At 38.2% G+C, this 20,821-nt stretch overlaps 1 protein-coding gene across 4 annotated transcripts in view; it reads right to left on the reverse strand.

The window, feature by feature from the left end:
- kif21b (kinesin family member 21B) overlaps positions 1-20,821 on the reverse strand; it is an 89,725-nt gene that overhangs the window by 9,305 nt on the left and 59,599 nt on the right. For 2 of the 4 annotated variants that reach the window (XM_024262067.2, XM_024262069.2), the window contains exons 27-32: positions 19,329-19,367; positions 10,968-11,104; positions 8,838-9,018; positions 6,644-6,808; positions 6,137-6,254; positions 5,352-5,522 (exon numbers count right to left, since the gene is read on the reverse strand). In XM_024262067.2, the coding sequence (XP_024117835.1) occupies positions 5,352-5,522; positions 6,137-6,254; positions 6,644-6,808; positions 8,838-9,018; positions 10,968-11,104; positions 19,329-19,367 (811 nt within the window). The remainder of the gene's footprint in view (positions 1-5,351; positions 5,523-6,136; positions 6,255-6,643; positions 6,809-8,837; positions 9,019-10,967; positions 11,105-19,328; positions 19,368-20,821) is intronic. The other 2 variants (XM_024262068.2, XM_024262071.2) reach the window with 1 other exon arrangement.

The raw sequence follows: 20,821 nt of genomic DNA on the forward strand, positions 1-20,821 counted from the left end.
AACCCAAACATGGAGACATGATTACTGATGTTCTTGTAGAACTCTTCACAAAAAATGAACCTGATTTCTCAACATTCTAAGAGAGATATCTACAGACACTGTTCCTTAAAACATTAGCTGGTAGCTCCTCCCACATGCGGCCGCGGCGTCAAGCTCAGGAACACATATTTTTTTACAAAAGCAAATTTGGCTCATGAATCGTGTTCAGTGTGAATGCACCCTCACAGTCCAGATGGGCATTCGTAAGGAACTACTGTTGAAAATATGTCCTAAAAATCGCACCGATATTTTTACATTTTGGCTAAATATTGCATAATAATAATTAAAAGACAACCGGGAACAATTTCACACACACAAAAAAAAGTAATAGGAGTGGAACTTTAATGCAAAATAAAAGCAAAGATTAAAAGTTATGGTAAATTGTAGGATAATTTTTCAGTAACAATCATTATTTTCTGAATTTGAAATCAGTTTTTACTGAAATTACTAAGAACAATGCATTTTGAAAATGTTTCAAATGTGTGAAAAACCTGTAGAGGTTGTTTAGCTTTACAAAACTAAAAAACCAAAATGTAGAGCATGACTGCAGGAGGGAGAGGTTTTTGTCATTTATGCGTTGTACTTTAAGCCAAGAAAGGTAAGAATTGATAGGAAAACACAGTGTAGCTGAGACATGGGAGTCATAAACAGAACATCTACCACACTCCATGTAACAACTTCACACCAGAGGGTGAAAATACATTATTGCTTTGCAGCACCTCACACAGAGAAACCACGCTTACATAAGGGCGGTGAGCCGGTGAAAACACACGATTGCTTTTGGAGGCTATATTAGGATATTCATAATCCAGATGGGGTTCACCAAACTCAAGTGCACTGTAATTGTTACCATATTGCTGGAGACATCCCTCCAGGCCTAACCTTTTGGAGTGTGAGTTTTATTGTAGTGGTCAGTGTGGAGCAGCTCCCCTGCAGTAATTCTGGAGAAAGCTGACTTCCAGACTCTACTGTAATATTTTCTATTGCACCCCAAGCCACAATTTGATCCTCTTACATAATTAGAATGAGACGACCAAGTTAGAGAGGCTGTTAAACGGATGGTGTTGGCTAAATGAGGCTGAGGTCACTTTCTGCCGTTAAAGACGGAGGTTATTTGATCCTCTCTGCTTAAAAAAAAATCAATAATGACGCCTGATGTTCTGGATATGTCGGCTCAGATAAACAGAGGCTAAACAGAAGTTATGGAAAACAACTTGAGAAAGTACTGTGTATGCAAATGAGTGAGCCACATCCGCCCACAAGCTGTAATATTATGCATTATTAACATACGCAGGCACAGAGGATACACAGGAGACAGCGCAGGATTCAGCTCCTGCTCACACAATAACTTTCTCTCCCTGTAACTGCAGCTGTGCTGGGCTTAGCAGGCTCTCATGTTATAAAGCTGCTAACAAACCGTTGGGTTGACCCTCTTTGGAGTAGGTATAAAACACGGAACGGGCGTCTACTGTCACTGTAACCCACATGTGTCAAAGTCAAGGCCCGGGGGCCGGATCCGGCCCTCTGGATAATTCTCATTTGATTTTATTGTTATTAATGACCCGATGTTATCTTGTGTTTATTTCTAACTTGTATCATTTTAACAAAATATATTTTTATGGAGAGTAAAATATTGAAAGTTATTTAAGGTTTAAGTTGATTTATTCTGAAATAATATTCCTGCATTTTTATTATTTATACTTTTGTTAAAAAGTTAAAGTTTTAACGTTTTAAAAATTGGCATTCTGCTAGCTTTTTGGACTACTTTGGCATTACTAAGATTTATTAGGTTATTTTGGAGTGTAGCTAATACTTCAGCTACATGCTAGCTGTCTTGGCTAATTTAGGCTTTTTTTCAGTTTTTTAAGTCCATTTTAGTATTTAGCTAATATTTCGGCAACATGCTAGCTGTTTAGGCTAATTTAGGCTTTTTACAGTTATTTTAGGCTGTTTTGAAGTTTAGCTAATATTTCAACTACATGCTAACCATTATGGCTAATTTAAACTTTTTTTCTGTTTTTCAGGATATCATCAAGTTTAGCTAATATTTTAGCTATAAGCTAGCTTTTTTGGCTAATTTAGGCTTATTTTTAGTTTTTTAGGCTATTTTTTACCTATCAGCTTCAGTGATTTCAGCTATCAATTTCAGCATCTTCAGCGGCCATACTCAGCTTACAGCATTCACATTAGCATTATCGCAGGTTATGCTATATATCTAGTTCATAACTATGTTACAAAGTTACAGTTTTAAAGTTTTAAATATCTAGTTTAATAAGCGTTCAATAAATATTTATCCTGTTCAGCCAGTGACCTAAGGTGTGTTTTAGATTTTGTCCCCTTGTGCGATTGAGCTCGACACCCCTGCTGTAACCATTGACTGTAAACATTATTCTTATATACAGTCTATGGCTGTAACCCAAACAGCAACATTTAAACACTCAGCATTGAACTGGTGGGCTGTTCATAAACACTGAGGAAAAATACTGAAGTGTTCAACTTGAATTTTAAAGTAAAAACTGCAAAATCTCCGCCTCTTCAAACATCACTGACATCAGTCGAGCTGGAAACATTTCTGCCAGCTCACAGAAGTTCATGTCGTGTCAATCAAATGTCCTCATTATTCTGTGTGAAGCGCTGTACTGTTGTAGTGTTTGAAAAGATAAAAAATGAACTCAGACACACAGTAAAGAAGTGATGTCAAAGCACGCAGTCGACCTACATAAATACACACCCCAAAATAAATCGCACACAACTAAAATATGTAGATTTTCATTTCAGAACTAATTAAATTGCAATTAACATATTTCCTGGACTATAAGCTGCTACATTTTTCCTAGGTTTTGAACCATGCAGCTTATACAAAGGTGTGGCTACTCTGCAGATTTTTCTTCCACCAATGGCAGCACTCTAACTGGAATTAGAATAAAAAACAAAAATAAATGCAAATAAGAATAGCAAATGCTATTTTTTCTTCAGTAGATAGAACACACACTACAAATTGGTAATTATTTACAAATCCTACCCCTTTATCATGGAAACAACACAAAGAAGTTCATATGAAACGAGCTGAAGGCCATCCAGCTTGCTATCCAGGATGGAAACTGCACTGCTGTGCACAAGCTTAGCGTCAATGAATCTATGGTGAGACGTTGGAGGATGAAGGTACATACTTGTACAATTACAGTATAAAATCATTCTGTACATGCAGTAAATATCTAATTATTCATCATAGATATCTGCTGCTTACAGCCCAGTGCGGCTTCTAAATCTTTTATTTTTATATACTTTTTTCTTTTAAATAGAATGGATGCAACTTATATTCAGGTGCACCAGAAAATACAGGAAATAGAAAGCACACTATATCATATCATGTGTGACTGTTTGTTCCTCTCCGAGCATGGAGCCTATTCAGATTGAGAAAACTCGGAGTGAACCAGAGCTCAGTGTGATACGAAAAGAAACCGAGACCACCTCGAATGATGGGTCCAAGAGCGGTTCCTGGTCCCTGTTCAGGGTCCGAAAGGGGCCTCTGGTCACACTCAACATGACGCCAGAAACAATCTCTAGCCAGATGCGGAAATTTTGTAACTTTAGCCGGTTGCGTAAGCGGAAATTCACCTAAAGTTTAGGAAACCTTTCAAAAGTGATATTTTAAAAATCTATTTAGAACTATCAGGTTTTAAGCTTTTAAATGTGAATATAATGTAATTGTCTTGCAGTTTAGTGTGAAAGATGAACTTTAAATGGGACAGAGAATGTTAATCATTTTATTTGTTTAAAGTCAATATTAGCGAGTATTCAGCGACGAAAGGCTAATTTTTTCCTCTGTGAATCAGCTGATCACGAAATGCTGTTTTTTTTTCTCAGTCCCAGGGGAAAAAAACGGCAAAAAGGGTCGAAAAAAGAGAGAAAAGACGTCAGGAAAGGTCAAAAGCTCAAAATGGGAGGTTCTGGGCTGATGATTTCAGGCACAAATGATGATTTTTTTGCAGCCGGCTCCGGCAGGGGGAGGGACTTCCGATTATTAATTTTCGGGCACCACATTTTTTCTCTGTAGCCAGATTCTCTTGGGGTCCGCTTGGCTGTATTCAGGCTGAACACTTGTTCTAGATTATTGGGGGAAGTTGAACTCTGGTTCACTTTAAACACCCACTCCAAGGAAAATCCTCTTTTTTGTGTTTTTAACATGTTATTGTAGCATTTTTGTCATAGAGGACATATAATAAATAGAATAATTTATGATTAAAACTGAGTTTCTGAGTATTTCTTAATTGGAATCAGGAGCAGATGTAAACCAAATGCTTAAAAATAATCAGACTAATGACGCAGATACTTAAATGGGCGTGCCAAAGTCTACCTTTTCCACTCCAACTCTGAAGCATCCACTTGTAGATACATAGATCTACTAGGATCTTTGTTTTCCTCGTCTGATCTGGCTAAAAACTGTATGACTGGATGGCTCCGATATTTTGTTAGCTTTTGTTAGCTAATGTTAGCTTGAGGTTGTGAGAAGCTGTAGACTAGCGTCAGAGAGTGTAAACTAAGGCATGATGGGATATGAGCAGAGCTAACTTCTGCACTTAACCCAGAATAATATTTCTAATTAACTGCAGAAATGATGTCTTAAAAAAACAAATAGACTTTGGCTAAAAATCTATAATTAAAAGACCATAAGAAACAACTTTCCAATAGAGAATACTGCTGGAGTGGGCTTTTAACCAAATGTGTCATGAAAATGATCTGTTCAGATTTTAGACTAACCACCGTTCTCCAAATCAGCCAGGAGGATAGTGAAGACAGAACTGTGGACTGAAGTCGTGATTTTCTTGTTTTTGGAGTTCTCACAGCTTGTACCTGACTTTTGACCTGAACAGAACTTCCTTTCATGAGAGAAGGGTTGCAGAACAGGTCAGACATTGAGAGTGGACATTGGTGCAGAATGCTAAGCACCTTCTGTGAATGTGGACAGACGAGACTGTCCAGCATCCTCAAAGACCTGCATCAGATTGACCAAGAAACTGACCCCATGCTCAATTCTACTCGTTACAAAGTCAAACATATGTGATCATCCTTTTTTCATACAATAACAATTTTTTTAAATCTTCTATATGAAATTCTCCTTCATCAACTGCGTACACTGAATTGTTTCCATGTGGCGTGCACCATCCCTCAAGAACTAATCATTGTCAGGTAAAACTAAATCTTCCTTCTTTTTCACCTCTAACTGCATATGATATTTTGCTATGGAGGTTTTTGACACTTTAAAAGCGAGGCACATTTTTTTAATCCTCCTTTCCTCAAACCAAACACACCTGTGTGAGTTCCTGCTGCTCCAGCTCCCATTTCTTGATGCCGTTGTCTCTGGAGCCGCTGAACAGCACGTCTCCCTGAACCGCCAAACACTCGATGCCGTCGTAGTGCGGAGGCTCAAAGTTATGGGCTGGACCTACATTACCCAGAGTTCCCTCTGCTACATCGAACACCTGAAGAAAGAAGAAACCGAAAGGATAAAATAAATACAAATTTAAATCTGATAGTCAGATAGAGATTAAAAGTAGGGGTGTAAAATGATTGAGTTTATCGCAATTAACTAATTCCAGAGAACTTAGTACATGTTTATACACACATATATATATATATTTTTTGTGTTTGTAATGAATAAATTAGGTAACTGGAGGGCTGATCAGATACATTTGATTAACTATGGAATAAGATATTTCAACATTTTTTGTATTACTTAAAAAAGTGTTTCTATTGTTAGTATATGTTAAATTTAAATACTTTGAACCTGATGTTTTGTTCTTGTGCTTTTTTCATTTGTTTGCTTTTTTTATTTGTTTGAAATTGAACAAAAAAAATCACCCTTGTAGGTATAAAAGTAAAATTTGAAGTCTGTTATATTAGTAAAACTTCATAAAGCTAGTTTTTCAGTTGTAATTTGATCTGTTACTGGACCATAGTGTCATCAATTTAAATGAAAAGATCTAAAAATTAGTTTTTTTACAGCAGTTATTAGGCTAAAAATAAATGCAATTAAAATGTGATTAATTAGAATAATTAAAATCGATCTCTTGGCACAAATTCAAACGGGCCATACCTTGACGTAATGGTCTTTGGAGCCAGTGATGACTTGATCTTTGCCCAGCAGAGAATGTCCTACTGTCAAACACATGACGGAGCCGATGTGTCCCGTCAGCTTCCCTGTCGCTTGCATCCTAAAATAAAAACAGGGCCCAAAACTAGAGTCAGATTTTTGGGGGATCAAAATAAAGTGCTAAATCATTTATTTCTGAGGGTGTTCTTATGCATCAGTAAGTTGCCAGTTACAGTTAATAATTTCCCTGGAGGAGTTAAAAAAAAACATAGAACACCGCTGCACACAGAGAGAAAGCTGCTGCCCTGTGGAAAACGTGGGGCGTGCCTCCTACCACCAGCTTTGGGTTCCTGCACCGCCGGTTATGAACTCCTAAAGCTCCTTCTGTTGAATCCTAATAAGAGCGTCCCTGAACGCTTTCTCAATAAGGCTGAATAACTTCATTCACTCGTTTCATTATTCCAATCGGGTTGGAGATTCATAACGACGTTAGTGACTGAACCAATGTACCTGTTCAGGTCCCACATGCGCACGATGTTCCCGGCAGCAGCGTAGAGCAGAGACCCCGACGGGTTGAGAACTATCTGGTTGATCTGACATTCACCCTGAGCAAAGGTTATGGTGCGGGTGGTCGTGCCAGCACACGCGTCCCCGGAAATCACCTGACCCGAAGACCTGTTGGTACAAAGACGGAAGACAGAAGAAATGGTAGCCTGTTGTTGAATTCCATCATTGTGTCAATTCTCCTGCTCCTCTCTGTACGTTCTTCGGCAAGTAAAAACTCAGTCACACTTTCGGGGATTTCAGCAACATTGGTATAAATACATTCAGCTTGTTCGGACATCACTGCTTGTATTTTTGGTATTCATAAACTTTATAGTTTTTGAAATGTTGAGCAAAATGTGCCCCATAGGAAATGAAACAGAAATGTTTCAAATTTCAAAATGTTAAGTAGACTAGAAAAGTTGCATTACCTGCGATAATGCATGTGTGAATGCATCTTTGCTGAATGTTGTCGCTGAATATGCTGCAAACATTTGCTGAAGATGCTGTAAGGACTTACTGTAATTGCTGAAGGAAGTGCTGAAAGTAGCTTAACAAAGAATTAGCCTTAAAAACCGGAGAAAGTGTCAAATTAGCCAAAAAAGATAAAATTATGCTAATATGTTAGCAAAACTCAAAGTTATCTTAAAAAAACATAGTTAGTTATAATGTTCTCAACATGCTGAACGGTTTGATACCCATATTGCATAGGTTTGAAATTGCACAAAAAGCTGTAAGAATTTTGTGGAAAAAACAGACAATTTGTGTAAATTTGTGAACACAACCGTGTAAAAGCTTAAAACTGCTTAAATTTAACAATGTGTAGTAAAAGCATGAATTTCCTGAACATGCTGGATGTGTAAAATTGCATAAAATGCTGAATTTGCTTAAAATTTGCACACATTTGTGTAAAATTGTGTAAAGTTGTGTTAAATTGTGTAATTTTGTGTAACTTGCATGAATTTTAACAATGCTGGAAGTACAAGCATGAATTTCTGGACATGCTGAATGTTTTAAATTGCTTAGATTGCATAAAGTGTGTAATTTGTTAGTTAGTTATAATGGGGTTGAAAAAACGCGCAAAAAGTGTAACTACGCAAAAACTGTAAAGAGCATAACTACTACTAATAATACAAGCAGTAATGTCCTTAACGAGCTGAACGTTTTGATACCAAGATTGTGTAAATTGCATAAAGTGTGCTTGAGTTTTTACGTGTCAAAAAACGTACGGAAGAAAACGTAAATTAAGAATCTCAATTGTGTGAATGCATTGAATGCATTCACACAATTAGCAACAAGCCTTTAAATATATTCATAGGCTATGATTTCATCTTCATAATATTTTTTAATGGAGTTAAGCTAGTAATTTAGTAACATGCTAAAGTTTTTGGCAAATTTGGTATCTGCTGGGGGGTTTTAAGCTAATTTAGAGTTTAGCTTCTATCTTAGCAACATGCTAATTTAGTTTCAGGAGGAATTTTAGGCTATTTTGGAGTTTAGCTAGTATTTAAGCACTGTGCTAGCTTTTCTTAGGCTAATTTAGCCTCTGCTGGGCTTTTTTTTAAAGCTAATTTAGAGTTTAGCTATTTTTTTAGGAATATGCTAACATTTTTGGCTACTTTGTTGTCTACTGAGGTTTTTATATGCTTATTAAGACTTTAGCTTCTATTTTAGCAACAGGCTAACTTTTTTGACTAATATAGTTTACTGAGGAATTTTAGGCTATTTTGAAGCTTAGCTAGTATTTAATCAACAAGCTAGCTTTTTTGGGTAATTTGGCATCTTCTTCAACTCATATTTAAGCAACAACCTAAATATTTATTGTATTAGCTAATACAGGCCAATTTTGTAAAAAATATTTAAAAATATTTATAAACAGCTTAAAAACTCTTAGGGATTTTAAGCTATTTTAACCCCTTAGGGGTTTTTAAGACATTTTATTACATTTTTTGAGAAATGGAGGTAAACTTCACCATTCTTAAAAGGTCTTTAACCACATTTCCAGTTTTTTACCCAATTTAACATTTTGCGAATAGCCTACGTCACCATTTCCAGCATCTTCAGCGACTACTTTCCTCTAAAAGCATTCACACTATAGCAATATTGCCGGTAATGCCACTTTTCTAGTTTCATTTGATGACTTTTCAGAGCAAAAACTTACGTGAGCGTGCGAACACACTTGGCAGAGTCACGCACGTCCCACACTTTGATGTAGGAGGTGGAGACGGAGAAAACCAGACCAGAGGACGGGCAATATTTGACCGAAACCACATTGTTTGGGTGTCCTTTGAGAGTGGCGATCTCCTGACCCGTTACCAGATTCCACATCTTACAAGTACGATCTGGAAGAAGAAGTTCAAATATGTTTACATTCAGAAATGTAAAAAGCAAAGAATACATTTTTGAAAGACCCACTTTAATGAAAATGTTGGTGTTTTTAACATGTTCTTGTAGCTTTTTTCCAACGATGAAAGACATTTATAATGAAAGTTACAATTATTTTGTGATTCAAATCGTAGCAGATCAAAACGTGCTGTTTAAAAAAGGTCAAGTCAGTGATGCGGTTAGTGAAATGGGCGGGCCAAAGTCTCTCTGCTCTGCCCCATTCTGATCGACCACTTGCAGACAAATAGATCCATTGACATCTTCATTTCCCTCGTCTGTGCTGGCCTCTGGCTCCAAACTGTACGGCTGGATAAATCTCATATTGCTCTCCATTTTTGTTGCACAAGTAATGTGGACTCACGGTTGTGAGGGGCTACAAGCTAACAGAAGAGAGTGTAAACAAAGGAATCATGGGATATCAGCAGAGGATTATTTTGTGCCAACTGTGAGGTGAGTTTTGAATGAGCTCCTGGCGCTCTGCAGAAAATAAGTCTTAAAAAAACAACAGACTTTTAGCATTTTCGTTCAAAAACTGCAAAAGAAATGGAGCGTTTTTAAAATAAATACAAATTTAGTTGGAGTGGAACTTTAAAAATAAAGACTCATTTCATTTATTAGTCTGTACTAAAACTGTGCTCCAAAGGGTGCACAGAAAAACAATCATGTAGGATTTCTAGGGCCTATATTTTTAATGAAATACAAGTTATTTTTTGCAAAACACCCAAAATTTTCCAAAAATGGATGTGCATATTATGCATATAAAATGAAAGCGTTTTGTCGATTACAACTAGCTCCATGGAGGAAGTGGGTGTGTGTTTTAGCCTGAGGGCGGTGCTAGCAGTGGAGACTTCCTGGAAGGGGCTGTTCCTCGCTTTGTGATGACACAATGTGAGGATCCACTTGTTTTTATGGTTTGGTAGGGGCTGGTGCTCAGGGTCTTAGAGGAACGCTCAAAGATGTGTGAATGAAGCAAAATACCTCTTTGAGGTTGTTTTGGGGAGAAATTATCATTATAGTAAACTTAAAATCTAAAAAAAAGTAGATTTTGCATGATATAGGCACTTTAATACAAGTGAATTTCACTGAAGGTCTAATACAGAGGTATCAAACTCCAGGCCTGCTGCTGGTTTTGAAGAAATCCTGCCTAATCTGCTCCTGATTACCTGGATCAGGTGTGTCCAATAAGGAGGTTCAATGGCAGGTAGGTTGGAAAACATGTTGGACACTGGCCCTCGAGGCCTTGAACGTGACACATCTCGTCTAATATATAAATCTGACTTGATCCAAAGTCTAGTCTGGCATGTTTAAATGCCAAATTGGATTAAAAAGAAGTTTCTGCATGGAGTCATAATTCTTTCAAAGGAATTTTGTGGATGTAACATAAAGTCCATACATTTAATAAAGCATTAATATACAAACAAATCTGTGCATCTATTAAAAACTGATGTGCCCATCTAAGAACTAGAAAAAAACCTTTTGAAAGGAATAAAACTCATGCTTCTGTTTTTCTCCACTAGCGACAGTTATCGATGAAGTCTCAGTGCTGCTGATCAAAAAAAAAAAAAAAAAACAGCACGTGGATTACTGTTCTTCAAAAAGTGCCGAGGTTTAGCGTTCGCCAGAAGGCTGGACACGTCTGGCCACATAAATTCCAGCCGAATAACGTGTACGTCTGACTGTTTTTCTTCATTTGCCTCCAGCTGGAATGTGTCATTTCATTTGGATGGTGTTTACAAATGTTAAATAGGGTGTTAGTCGTGTGTGACAAATGCTGGTATCTATTCCTAACTACACATCACGCCTAAACTGTCAAATGATGGAGAATTTTGGTGGGCGACTTTTCTGCTGTAAAATAATGTAACATTTCCTTAAATTATTTTTTTAAAAATTGAAGTTGGAGAAATACCTTTTGATCCAGTAAACAGCAGCTCATCTGTAGCGTCCACACACAGAACCGGCTTTGAGTGGCCCTCGGCTACAGACACACACTGCAGGGGGGCTGTTCGACCCCCTTTCACACCCCCAATGGGGTTGATCACACCCCTATAGTTCAGAAACACAAATACAGTGTCAAAGTCTCAGAGTGCAAAATTGCAGATCTAGAGCGTATGCAAAAACAAAAACAAAACAAAACACAGGTTATTCACCAACATGCACACAAAAACATGTTTCTTCTATCAGGCAGAAACATACAAATGTGTGTTTGTGTAGACTGGACCTCTTCAGAGGAGTCTGGAGACTTTAAAGAACCAATTAAGCTCCATTCAATGATGATTGATCATTGATGGTACCTTTGCTTTTTGAAAATGACCTAACATTAAAGAGATTTTTGCTTCAGTATCAGTAACACAAGCGCATGCACCTTCCCTCTTCTCTCCTCTTTGTTGCACAGCAGTCCAATTAAGGCACAACAGAAAGAGCTGCTTTCAGATTTTACTCGTCTTCCTCCTTTCTTTGTGTCTCACACACACACACACTCAGATTCTCAATAGTATGTGCACTCAATCTTTGGAGCTGGACCTCTCCTACCCCCCCAAACCCCCCAATCTTTGTCCCTCTGACAGGCCAGAGTCCCAAAGTGCCTGGAGAGCAGTCAGCAGAGTGAGTCAGACTGCAGAAAGGGTGAGAGCAAGAGGAACGCTTGTGGAAAAAATTGGTCCCCGGTGGGTTTCACGGGTAGCCGTTTGTGTGCATGTGAGCATGCACATTTATGAAAGAGTTGGGGGGGTCGACACCAAAGATGCAGAGATGTGAAGACAGCGGAGAAAACCGTGACGGGGCGCACAAACGCAGAGAACAGATTTGTTTCTGCGCGGAGCGAACAGAGTATTAACGGTGTCAACAGGGTTTCCGTCTGTGTTACAAAAAGAACACAAACTTCACAAGTCAAACACTGAGCCCCAAGTTAAGTCGTCTTAAGAAACACACAAAAAAATAGAAACTTGTTCACCAGCCAGAAAAAATGATGCATGCATGAATATCAGGTTGAACAAAACGGAATAAAATAAGTGATATTAACAGAGCAGCTCCCCCAGACAGTAAACACGAGCACATAATGACAGGATGTCATCCTCCTCACATGCAGCATCATGTACAGTCTCCAGCAGCGCAGCAGGAAGCTGGCTCCCAGCTCCTGCACGGCTAACAAGAGATGTAACAAGTTGATAAGATTGTCAGATAACCAGCTTTGCAGGACTGCAAAACCAGACTGAGATGGCAGATGTAAAGAGTGGACTCGTGTGCAGCCCACTGCACTATTTTTAGTCCAGATCCGCTTTAATTAGACGGATGACGGAGAAAGACACACACAGTTATGCCTTGCAGCACTTTTTCTGTGACATGAAAAAGTAATGTTGGCATTTATGTGAAATAGTTTAGAAAACGATAAACTAAAGTGGTATTGTTTGGTCTGCAAGAGCTAATTTATGAAAATTCAAGATGGCAGCCTCTTTCTTAGGTCAAAGGTCGACAAAAGTCCAGGGTTTACTGTAGACTTAAAGAGGCCATACCATGTTACATGTAAACTACGTCAATATATATTATCATCACCTTTGGAACACTAAAGAACAGATTATTTATGAAATATACATTTTGCAAACTGTTTTCATACCCGTTAGTAAAACGACTCAATCTCTGAGGATCCGTCTTTCGCTCCTTGTGGGTGCCACCCATTTCTTAACGTAAACCTAGAGCCGTCAGTGTGTCTGTCACCCACGAAAATGAACATCCTTTTCATTTTATATTGATGCACATACTATGTAGCAGTTCTTGTAGATAGACTCGATGCTGATCAGGAATAACTGGTGCTAAATGAAGGACATCTGTGTATTTTGTAACTCTTTCTGGAAGTTATTGAGTCCCTGATATAAAAAATAAACAAAATTTCAAATAATCTGTGGTTATGTGTGTTATTGTTGCCTTTACAAATTAACTTTAATTTTTATTTCATTTATTTATTTGGGACAGTGCACATGAAATTCATCCAGTGGCTATTTTTTGTCTGTTGTTCACTGACAAATGTTAAAATTAATATAAAGTCATAACAGCACAGATCATACTAGGAGGAGTGGCATATTAAAATTCAACCGAATGTTAAGGACAACCCCCAACTCCTTGTTCTCGTACAGTTTCGCCGTTCGCCTTCATCTCAAGCGCCTCTCCCCGCCCCCGCCTGCAGCTGCCTGGTCTCTGGGTGATCTCAAACACACCTGGCGTTTGTGTTAGCCTGGGGGCGGAGCAGACTCTTCCTGGAGGGGGCGGTTCTCATCTTGTGATGTAAGCATGAGGGGCTGCTGCTGAGTGCACAGGTTTTTAGAGGATTACTCAGAAGTGTGTGTGAATGAATCAAAATACCGCTTTAGGGTTGTTTATGGTGAAGAATGAAACTTAAAAGCTCAAAAAGTTGATTTTTCTTGGGATGGTCCCTTTAATCTGGCAGCATGTGGGTGAAATTTTTTATTTTGACACAAAATGGCCGCCAAGTTGTAGGTCGAGTGGCCATCCCATAATAATTTCAGAACTTCCTTTGGGTATCCCTAACACATGGATTTGGTTTCGTTTGTGAGTTCCAACATTTTTATCTCCTGAATTTAATTTTTTAGCTGAGTCTGCAGACATTCTTTTTTTAATTCAAGATGGCGAACTATTACCAAGGTCAAAGGTCAATGAAACTTCTGTGTTGGCTGTAAACTGGCGCCATGCCTGTGAAGATTTGTGAACATCGCACGAACAAAAGTGTCAAGTGTGAAAATCGCCATATCTCACACCAAGCCGTAGGTCTTGTGGCCATCCCATAATCATTTCAAAACTTCCTTTAGATTTCTCTGACAATTTTTGAATTTTTATTTTCTGAGCCCCGTAAGAAATTCTGACCCCAGTCATTTAACGGTTTTACACGCTGTGATGTCATCATTTTTTAGAGACTTTTTTTTGGGTCAAAAACTGATTTTCACAGGTGTGTGCTAATTATAATGAGTTTTTTAGTATGTGGCAGGGTAACATTTTTGTTCAAAGCTGCAGTTAGAAAAAAGAATTGCAAAAAGAATCCAGGACATAAAAATAAAAATAATTCCAGATTTTACATTTGAAGCACTTATACCTTTATGAATAACATATTCATTTCTGAAGGCTATTTGATTCTGTTTTGGTGCTGAAATATCTTTAAGATTTTTCAGAAAAATAAACCCAGACTACATCCTTTGGTGAAACAACACGTTTGTGTGTTCGGTCGAGCTCTACTTCGTGTTTGGTTTTTAAAATGACACAGTACACATGGTAATGCTTCCGAACTCTTCTTTGCAGTTCTTCGAACAGTGTGGTGTTATAAAGGGCAGAACTGGTTCCAACTCTATCAGTGACTGCAGAGGCTATCATAGTGAGCCGGGTTATGCACTATGCAAGAGCTGCTAATGGATGTAGCCGGGGCCGAGCCAGACCAGCACTAATGAAAGCATTGAAGGGAGGCCAGCATGTGCTCTTTGCAGTACACACCGGGAAACAGAAAAAACATCTCAGTAAGAGGTTCGTTTATTTATAGATGCTGGAAAAAAAAAAGTAGTAATGAATGAAAAGGAGAACATTTTTGTTTGTCTGGAGTTTTTCAACCATCCAGCTGATGCTGTCACAGGATTCTGTTCTTTTAGTTGCTCTGAAGAATATCAGATTTCTGTATTTGGAAACTTGGATCTTTCTCGGATAAACACAAACTTTTCTTATTGTGATTTTAAAACCAAGCTAATATCAATCCCCACCCTCATCATCTCAAATAACATTAGAATAAAATTAAAATGTTAATGTGACATAAGATACTTCATGTAGTTATTAGGTTCATAAGAAGCTTACCAACACGACATTGAATTCAGCAGAAAACATTTGAAGCTCAAACTCAGATCTGAGACTCGAGGAGTTTTTTCTGTCACAGCTGAAATCTGAGGTGTGGCGTCACTTCTCAGTGAAGTTGAAGACAAACAAACAACAGCCGAACACATTATTTCTAGCATCCACTTAGCTAATGAATGCATGCACTTAAGCATGTGCACAAAAACAAGAAGCTAAAACCAAACAGAGGTGCATGATGGGTGAAGATACAGACACATTTTATTTTTAAGCTTATCTGTGTTTTTTCCACATGTAATTGCTTCTGATTAACAGGAGTACTACTTGGTTTAACTACTCCGTTTACTCTTCAGTTTCTGTCGACTAAATTCCCTTTATGTCTGATGTCTTCAGAGATAATCTTTCTTAAACTCGTTGCCCGATTTCCTTTTAATGTCACTGATCATTCATTTCTTATTTTTTAAACTGGATTTTTATTTTCTTTTGACATTAATTTCAATTTTTTTGTGTAAATCCCTGTAAATTTTACATATTTTTATACCAGTTAGAACTTAAACTAGTCATCATTTCCTGAAAACATGACAGGCTTACTGTATTTTAGCATTAAAGGGGCCATACCATGACTTTCTTCAGTCTTGCTGAGTAAACAATATCATATATATATGTGTATATATTACCTTTGGAACAGTAAAAAATGAATTATTTATACCCGGAAGTAAAACGACTCTATCTCTGAGGCTCCGCCTTTGGCTCCCTGAGGGTTCCACCCACTTCATGACGTCATCCTAGAGCCGGCGTGTCACCCACAAAATACGTATATTTTAGCTAATATGGATATTTTTATTTCAGATAATTGACCAATGTCTTCCAACAAGAAGCACATTTTGCACATATTTTTAGTACTACAAGAGTAACAAAAATGATTCAGGGCTACAGTGTTTTGGAGCAAAAACACACATACTCTAAAACACATGTCAAAGTCAAGGCCCGGGGGCCGGATCCGGCCCTCCAGATCATTTGATTTTATTGTCATTAATGGCCCGATGTTATCTTGTGCTCATTTCTAACTTGTGTAATTTGGACAATATTGAAAGTTATTTAAGGTTTAAGCTGATTTATTCTAGAATACTATTTCTGCCTTCTAATTATTCTTGGTTATGTTAAAAAGTTACATTCTTAAAGTTTGAAATATTCAGTTTTACTGTGTTTAATAAATGTTTATCCTGTTCGGCTGTGACCTAAGGTGTGTTTTGGATTTTGACCCCTATGTGATTGAATTTGATATTCCTGCACTAAAATTAATATTTTTTGAAAAATTATAGAAGCCACAAAAGTCATATAATTAGACGAATAGACTAAACAGCACCTCATAAACGCTCTACTATAACTATTGTTATTCATTTTTAAGTACGATTTTAGCGTTATATATTGTCAGATGTTTTTAAGAAATATATGGTAACAAGATTATTTACCTTTTTTGGAATAAATTGTTTTTTCTGTACTATTGTTTTCAATTCTAGCAATGGATGAATTTTGCGAGTTCCTTCGGGATTAATAAAGTACTCCATCTGTCCGTCCGTCCATCCATCCATCTATCCATCCATTCTACCTGACAAAAGCTTATTGTTTACTTAGACACACATTAGAAGACACTTGGCATCAAGCTGAATGTCTTATCAAGCGATCCCTCTTGCAGCTGTAACGCAGAACATTTCATTGTCGTGTTGAAGAGTCATTTAAACGGCGTCCAAACGAGGCGCTGGAGGACTTTAGAGAAGCCCAGAGCACCATCACGGAAAACAAAACAAGAAAATACGACCAGCATTATGTCTGCAGGCGGTGGAGATTCTCCATAGGTTTAGTCATTGAATGCAGCAGATTAGGGGCGGAGCCAAACCCAACAAACAATACAGTTGTACTATTTTATAAAATACATATTAAAAACATGCTCATCTGCTTAAATCAGCATTAATACGGTCTGTTTAAGAAACAAACAAGAAAGAAAGAAAACACTTCCTGTTTTGTACCCTTTGAAGTAAAAGCAGCACATGAGTAAACCTGTCATTTAAAAGCACATTTTCAAATGCATAAATCTGCTTATGCTAGCAACACTGACCCACAATCCAGTGCAGTATTTTTTTTTTGCCTGTTTTTAGAAACCCTGCTGTTATACAGACTTCTGCATGGCTTTAGAAAGAATGCACACGGCCCTGTAAATGCTTGAAGTGAACCACGTTTAAGAAAAACGCTCATCTAAATTTGAGATTATGATGTAATCGTTTAGATTTTTCTGCTAAGACTACGGTCACATATCGCAAAATGGCACCAAAATGCACGTTTTTTGAGAGGCCTATGGTCACAAGCAAGATAGCGCCAGAAACAATCTCTAGCTGGAAGTGGAAATTTTACAAATTTAGCCGCTTGCGTAAACGGAAATCTCCTAAACTTTAGGAAACCCTTTTTAAAAAAGGATATTTTAAAACTTTTCAGAACTATCTTCTTTTAAATATGAGGCAGTTTAGTGTAAGCTTCAGGAAACGCTAATCGTTTTATTTCTTTCAAGTCAACATTAACAAATGTTCAAATTTGTATAACTACACACATTTACCTCCGGAGAAAAAGCAGAAGAAAGGCTGAGCAAGAAAAAAAAAAAAAACGTCAAAAAGGGTTGAAAAAAAGAGAGAAGAAACTGGAGAAATGGTAGAGAGCTGAAAACTGGGTGTTCCGGTCGAGGATTTCTGACCAATGATTTTGGGCGTAAAAGTTTTTTGGGTTTTTTTTGGCGGGCGGCTCCGCCAGTGGGAGGGACTTCCACCTATTAATTTTTGCGCACCATATTTTTTCTCAATTGCCAGATTCTCTTGAGTTTTTCTGCTAAGTTGGGAGGTGGAGCTTTTTCAATCGGAAGGTGACAGTCACATTTTTTACAAGCCACACAGTGGCTGCAGAGTTTTTAAGAAAACGCTAAAATTTTACAGCAACTGGACGATTTTTTTCCATCGGGCACAACTGGAAAAGATGGGGTGGCAGTCCGGTGACATGCAGGTAGCAGGAAGACAGCACCGTGATAACTGACTGATAGGAGAGTCTTCAAGGTCCCCAAATGGTCTGATGATTTCAGACTGCCACCTCCCTGCCCCTGTGCTGCCGTCTCACTGTCACCGTCAAATTGTCAGAAATCGTATGGAGCATTTCGGACTCTCGATTGGGGTTGTAGACGTGGACCGTGTGCCCAGCGATGACCAGATGTCAATCTGGCGATCCTGGCCACCGTGGGTCCATATAAAGCACAAAACTCATCATGGCGTTGATAGAACCACGCCAACTCTGAGACCTCCGTATCGACGAATTGCAGTTGATGCTGACAAGAACACGAAAAAGACAGAAGATGGTGCTTTCCTGGGAGGCATGTTGTCTAAAAATGAGCACATTTGACCAGAATGACCCGCTATATACCACATAGCAACCGGGCTGCTGGCGGTACCTGATATAGACGGCCGCCGTCCAGAGACATTTACACATCGTCCAGTCAGAGCTGCAGTTGCCCGATTTTGTAATGGTGTCCTTCCCGCCGCCGTCTACATTCATGCCAATAATTTTTTAAAAATGAGGCAGCGGCGTGAAATCTCGAAGATTCTTGAAGATGTGTCCCCTTCGCGCGGTGGAGGTTGTATTTATGACCGTAGCATCATTTAGGACCATCCAAACATCTGTGATTGGGTTCAACTTCGTGGTCAGGGATCTTATTTTGTTTTGTTGAGTATCACTCTGAAAGTAGTATTGCTCAAAATATAATTTGAAAAAGTAACAGAAACAAGCCTACTTGGATTACTTTACCCCCCAGGTTTTAGTAAAGATTCTCGTCAGACAGTGAAAATGCAAGTTTGTGGTGTAGTAACTAGGGATGCAGGAAGAAGAAAGAATCAGTCTGCAACCATAACTGTTACTGCGCCAAGATTTGCATCATTGATTTTTATGCCACTTTCAAGCCACTCTCTATTCAAGACAAATGAACGGTCAGAAGGTGTTTTATAAATGAATGTATCCACTTGAATCAATCTGACTTTTAGGTTTTCTTTTGAAAAAAGGTAAAGACTTTGTTCTGACCTGGTTCTATCAACCAATGACAATGTGGCCCCAGAAAAACTTTGATATCTGACAACCTGGTCCAACTTGACTGGTAACTGAACAGCCTCGTCATGATGTCATTTCTGTTTATGGTCAGTCTGGAACCCCCTTCATTGAAGGTTTTTCATGAGACCAGACTGAAATAAAGCCTCACAGACATTAAAAAAGGTCATAGTTAAAGCATGCACCACAGTGATTCACTCATGGAGGTCTGAAGGAGGAGGAGGACTAACACAGGACACATGACACCAAATGAGTAAATGAGTTAGCAGGCACAATGGGAGAACAGGCACAATTCCTCTACCTGAGCACCTCGGAGAGCGAGGAGTCGCTGTCATCCGACCTGGAGGCAGAAGAGGAGCGAGGAGAAGGAGGGATGGGAGGGGAAGAGGAAAGGGTTAACCACACTAAGTAAAGACAGAAGGGTTACTGGCAAGGGGTTAAAGAGGACGGGGTGGCTAGTAGGTGGAGGGTTTAGATATGAAGCAAAGAACAAACTGGCAGAAAATCTCAATCAGAAAACTAATTTATCTAGAAAGAATCCAGTATCTGTCTCCTCCTCACTGTCTAGTTTCCATCATTTATAGATCAATAAAAGCATGTAGAGGAATGACAGAAAAACAATTAAAACTAAATGATCAAGGGTGTAAACAAAAAGACTCTAAAGCCTCGTTTCCACTGAGCGGTCCAGTATTCTGAGCACTTCCATTGTAAAATGGACCAATTAGAGCACATGTGTCAAAGTCAAGGTCCGGCCGATGTTATCTTGCTCCTATTTCTAACTTGTATAATTGTGACAAAATACATTTTTCTATGGAGAGTAAAATATTTAAAGTTATTTAAGGTTTAAGTTGATTTATTCTGGAATGATATTCATGGCTCTTTATTATTCATAATTATGTTAAAAAGTTACAGTTTTAAAGTTTTAAAAATGTTCATTCTGCTTTTTAGACTATTTTTTTCATTTAGTAAGATTTCTTTAGGTTGTTTTGGAGTTTAGCTAATATTTCAGCTACATGCTAGCTGTTTTGGCTAACCTAGCCTTTTGAGTTTTTTAGGCTAATTTGGCAAATAGCCAATATTTTATCTTGCTATCAGCTTCAGCGTTTTCAGCTATCAGCTTCAGTGGTTTTAGCTATCTGCTTCAGCAGCCAAATGCAGCTTACAGCATTCACACTAGCATTATCGCAAGTAATGCTATATACCTAGTTCATAATTATGTTAAAAGTTACGGTTTTAAAGTTTTAAAAAAATTAGTGTTCAATAAATAGACCACCATTGCCGAACTTCCAAGTCCACTGGAAAGTTGTGTAAGCTAGATTGAGAACTGGAGGCAAAACACCTACGAGCCATGCTAAAGCTAACACGATAACAGGTTACACAATCAAAGATGGGCGTGACTTTTGTACTGGAGCTGCAGAGCATGATGACCTGAAACTTCTTCAGTGATGTGGGACTTACACCAGCAGACCAATCACAGCATAAACTGCAATACCTCGTTTCAACCTGTAGGGGGCACACAGTCAGTTTTAGACTATAATTTCAGGAAATAAACAACGTGATTTTAAAATATGGAAAATATCATTATATGTTAGCATCAAGTCAGCGGACTTTAGCTTTAGGCATTAGGTCTATCTCTACTTTTATGGATTGATAATTGATCTGTGATTCATCTCGATTAATCGATTTTATCAAGCCAACCCTTTACCATACCACTTCTTACTGTACCATATCGGACCGCTTAGTGGAAACGAGGCTTGAAAAAAGGAAATTGACACCATAGTAGGGGGCAGCAGC

The sequence above is a fragment of the Oryzias melastigma genome, linkage group LG5 (assembly GCF_002922805.2).
Source record: "Oryzias melastigma strain HK-1 linkage group LG5, ASM292280v2, whole genome shotgun sequence".
In the NCBI taxonomy this organism is placed as follows: Eukaryota; Metazoa; Chordata; class Actinopteri; order Beloniformes; family Adrianichthyidae; genus Oryzias; species Oryzias melastigma.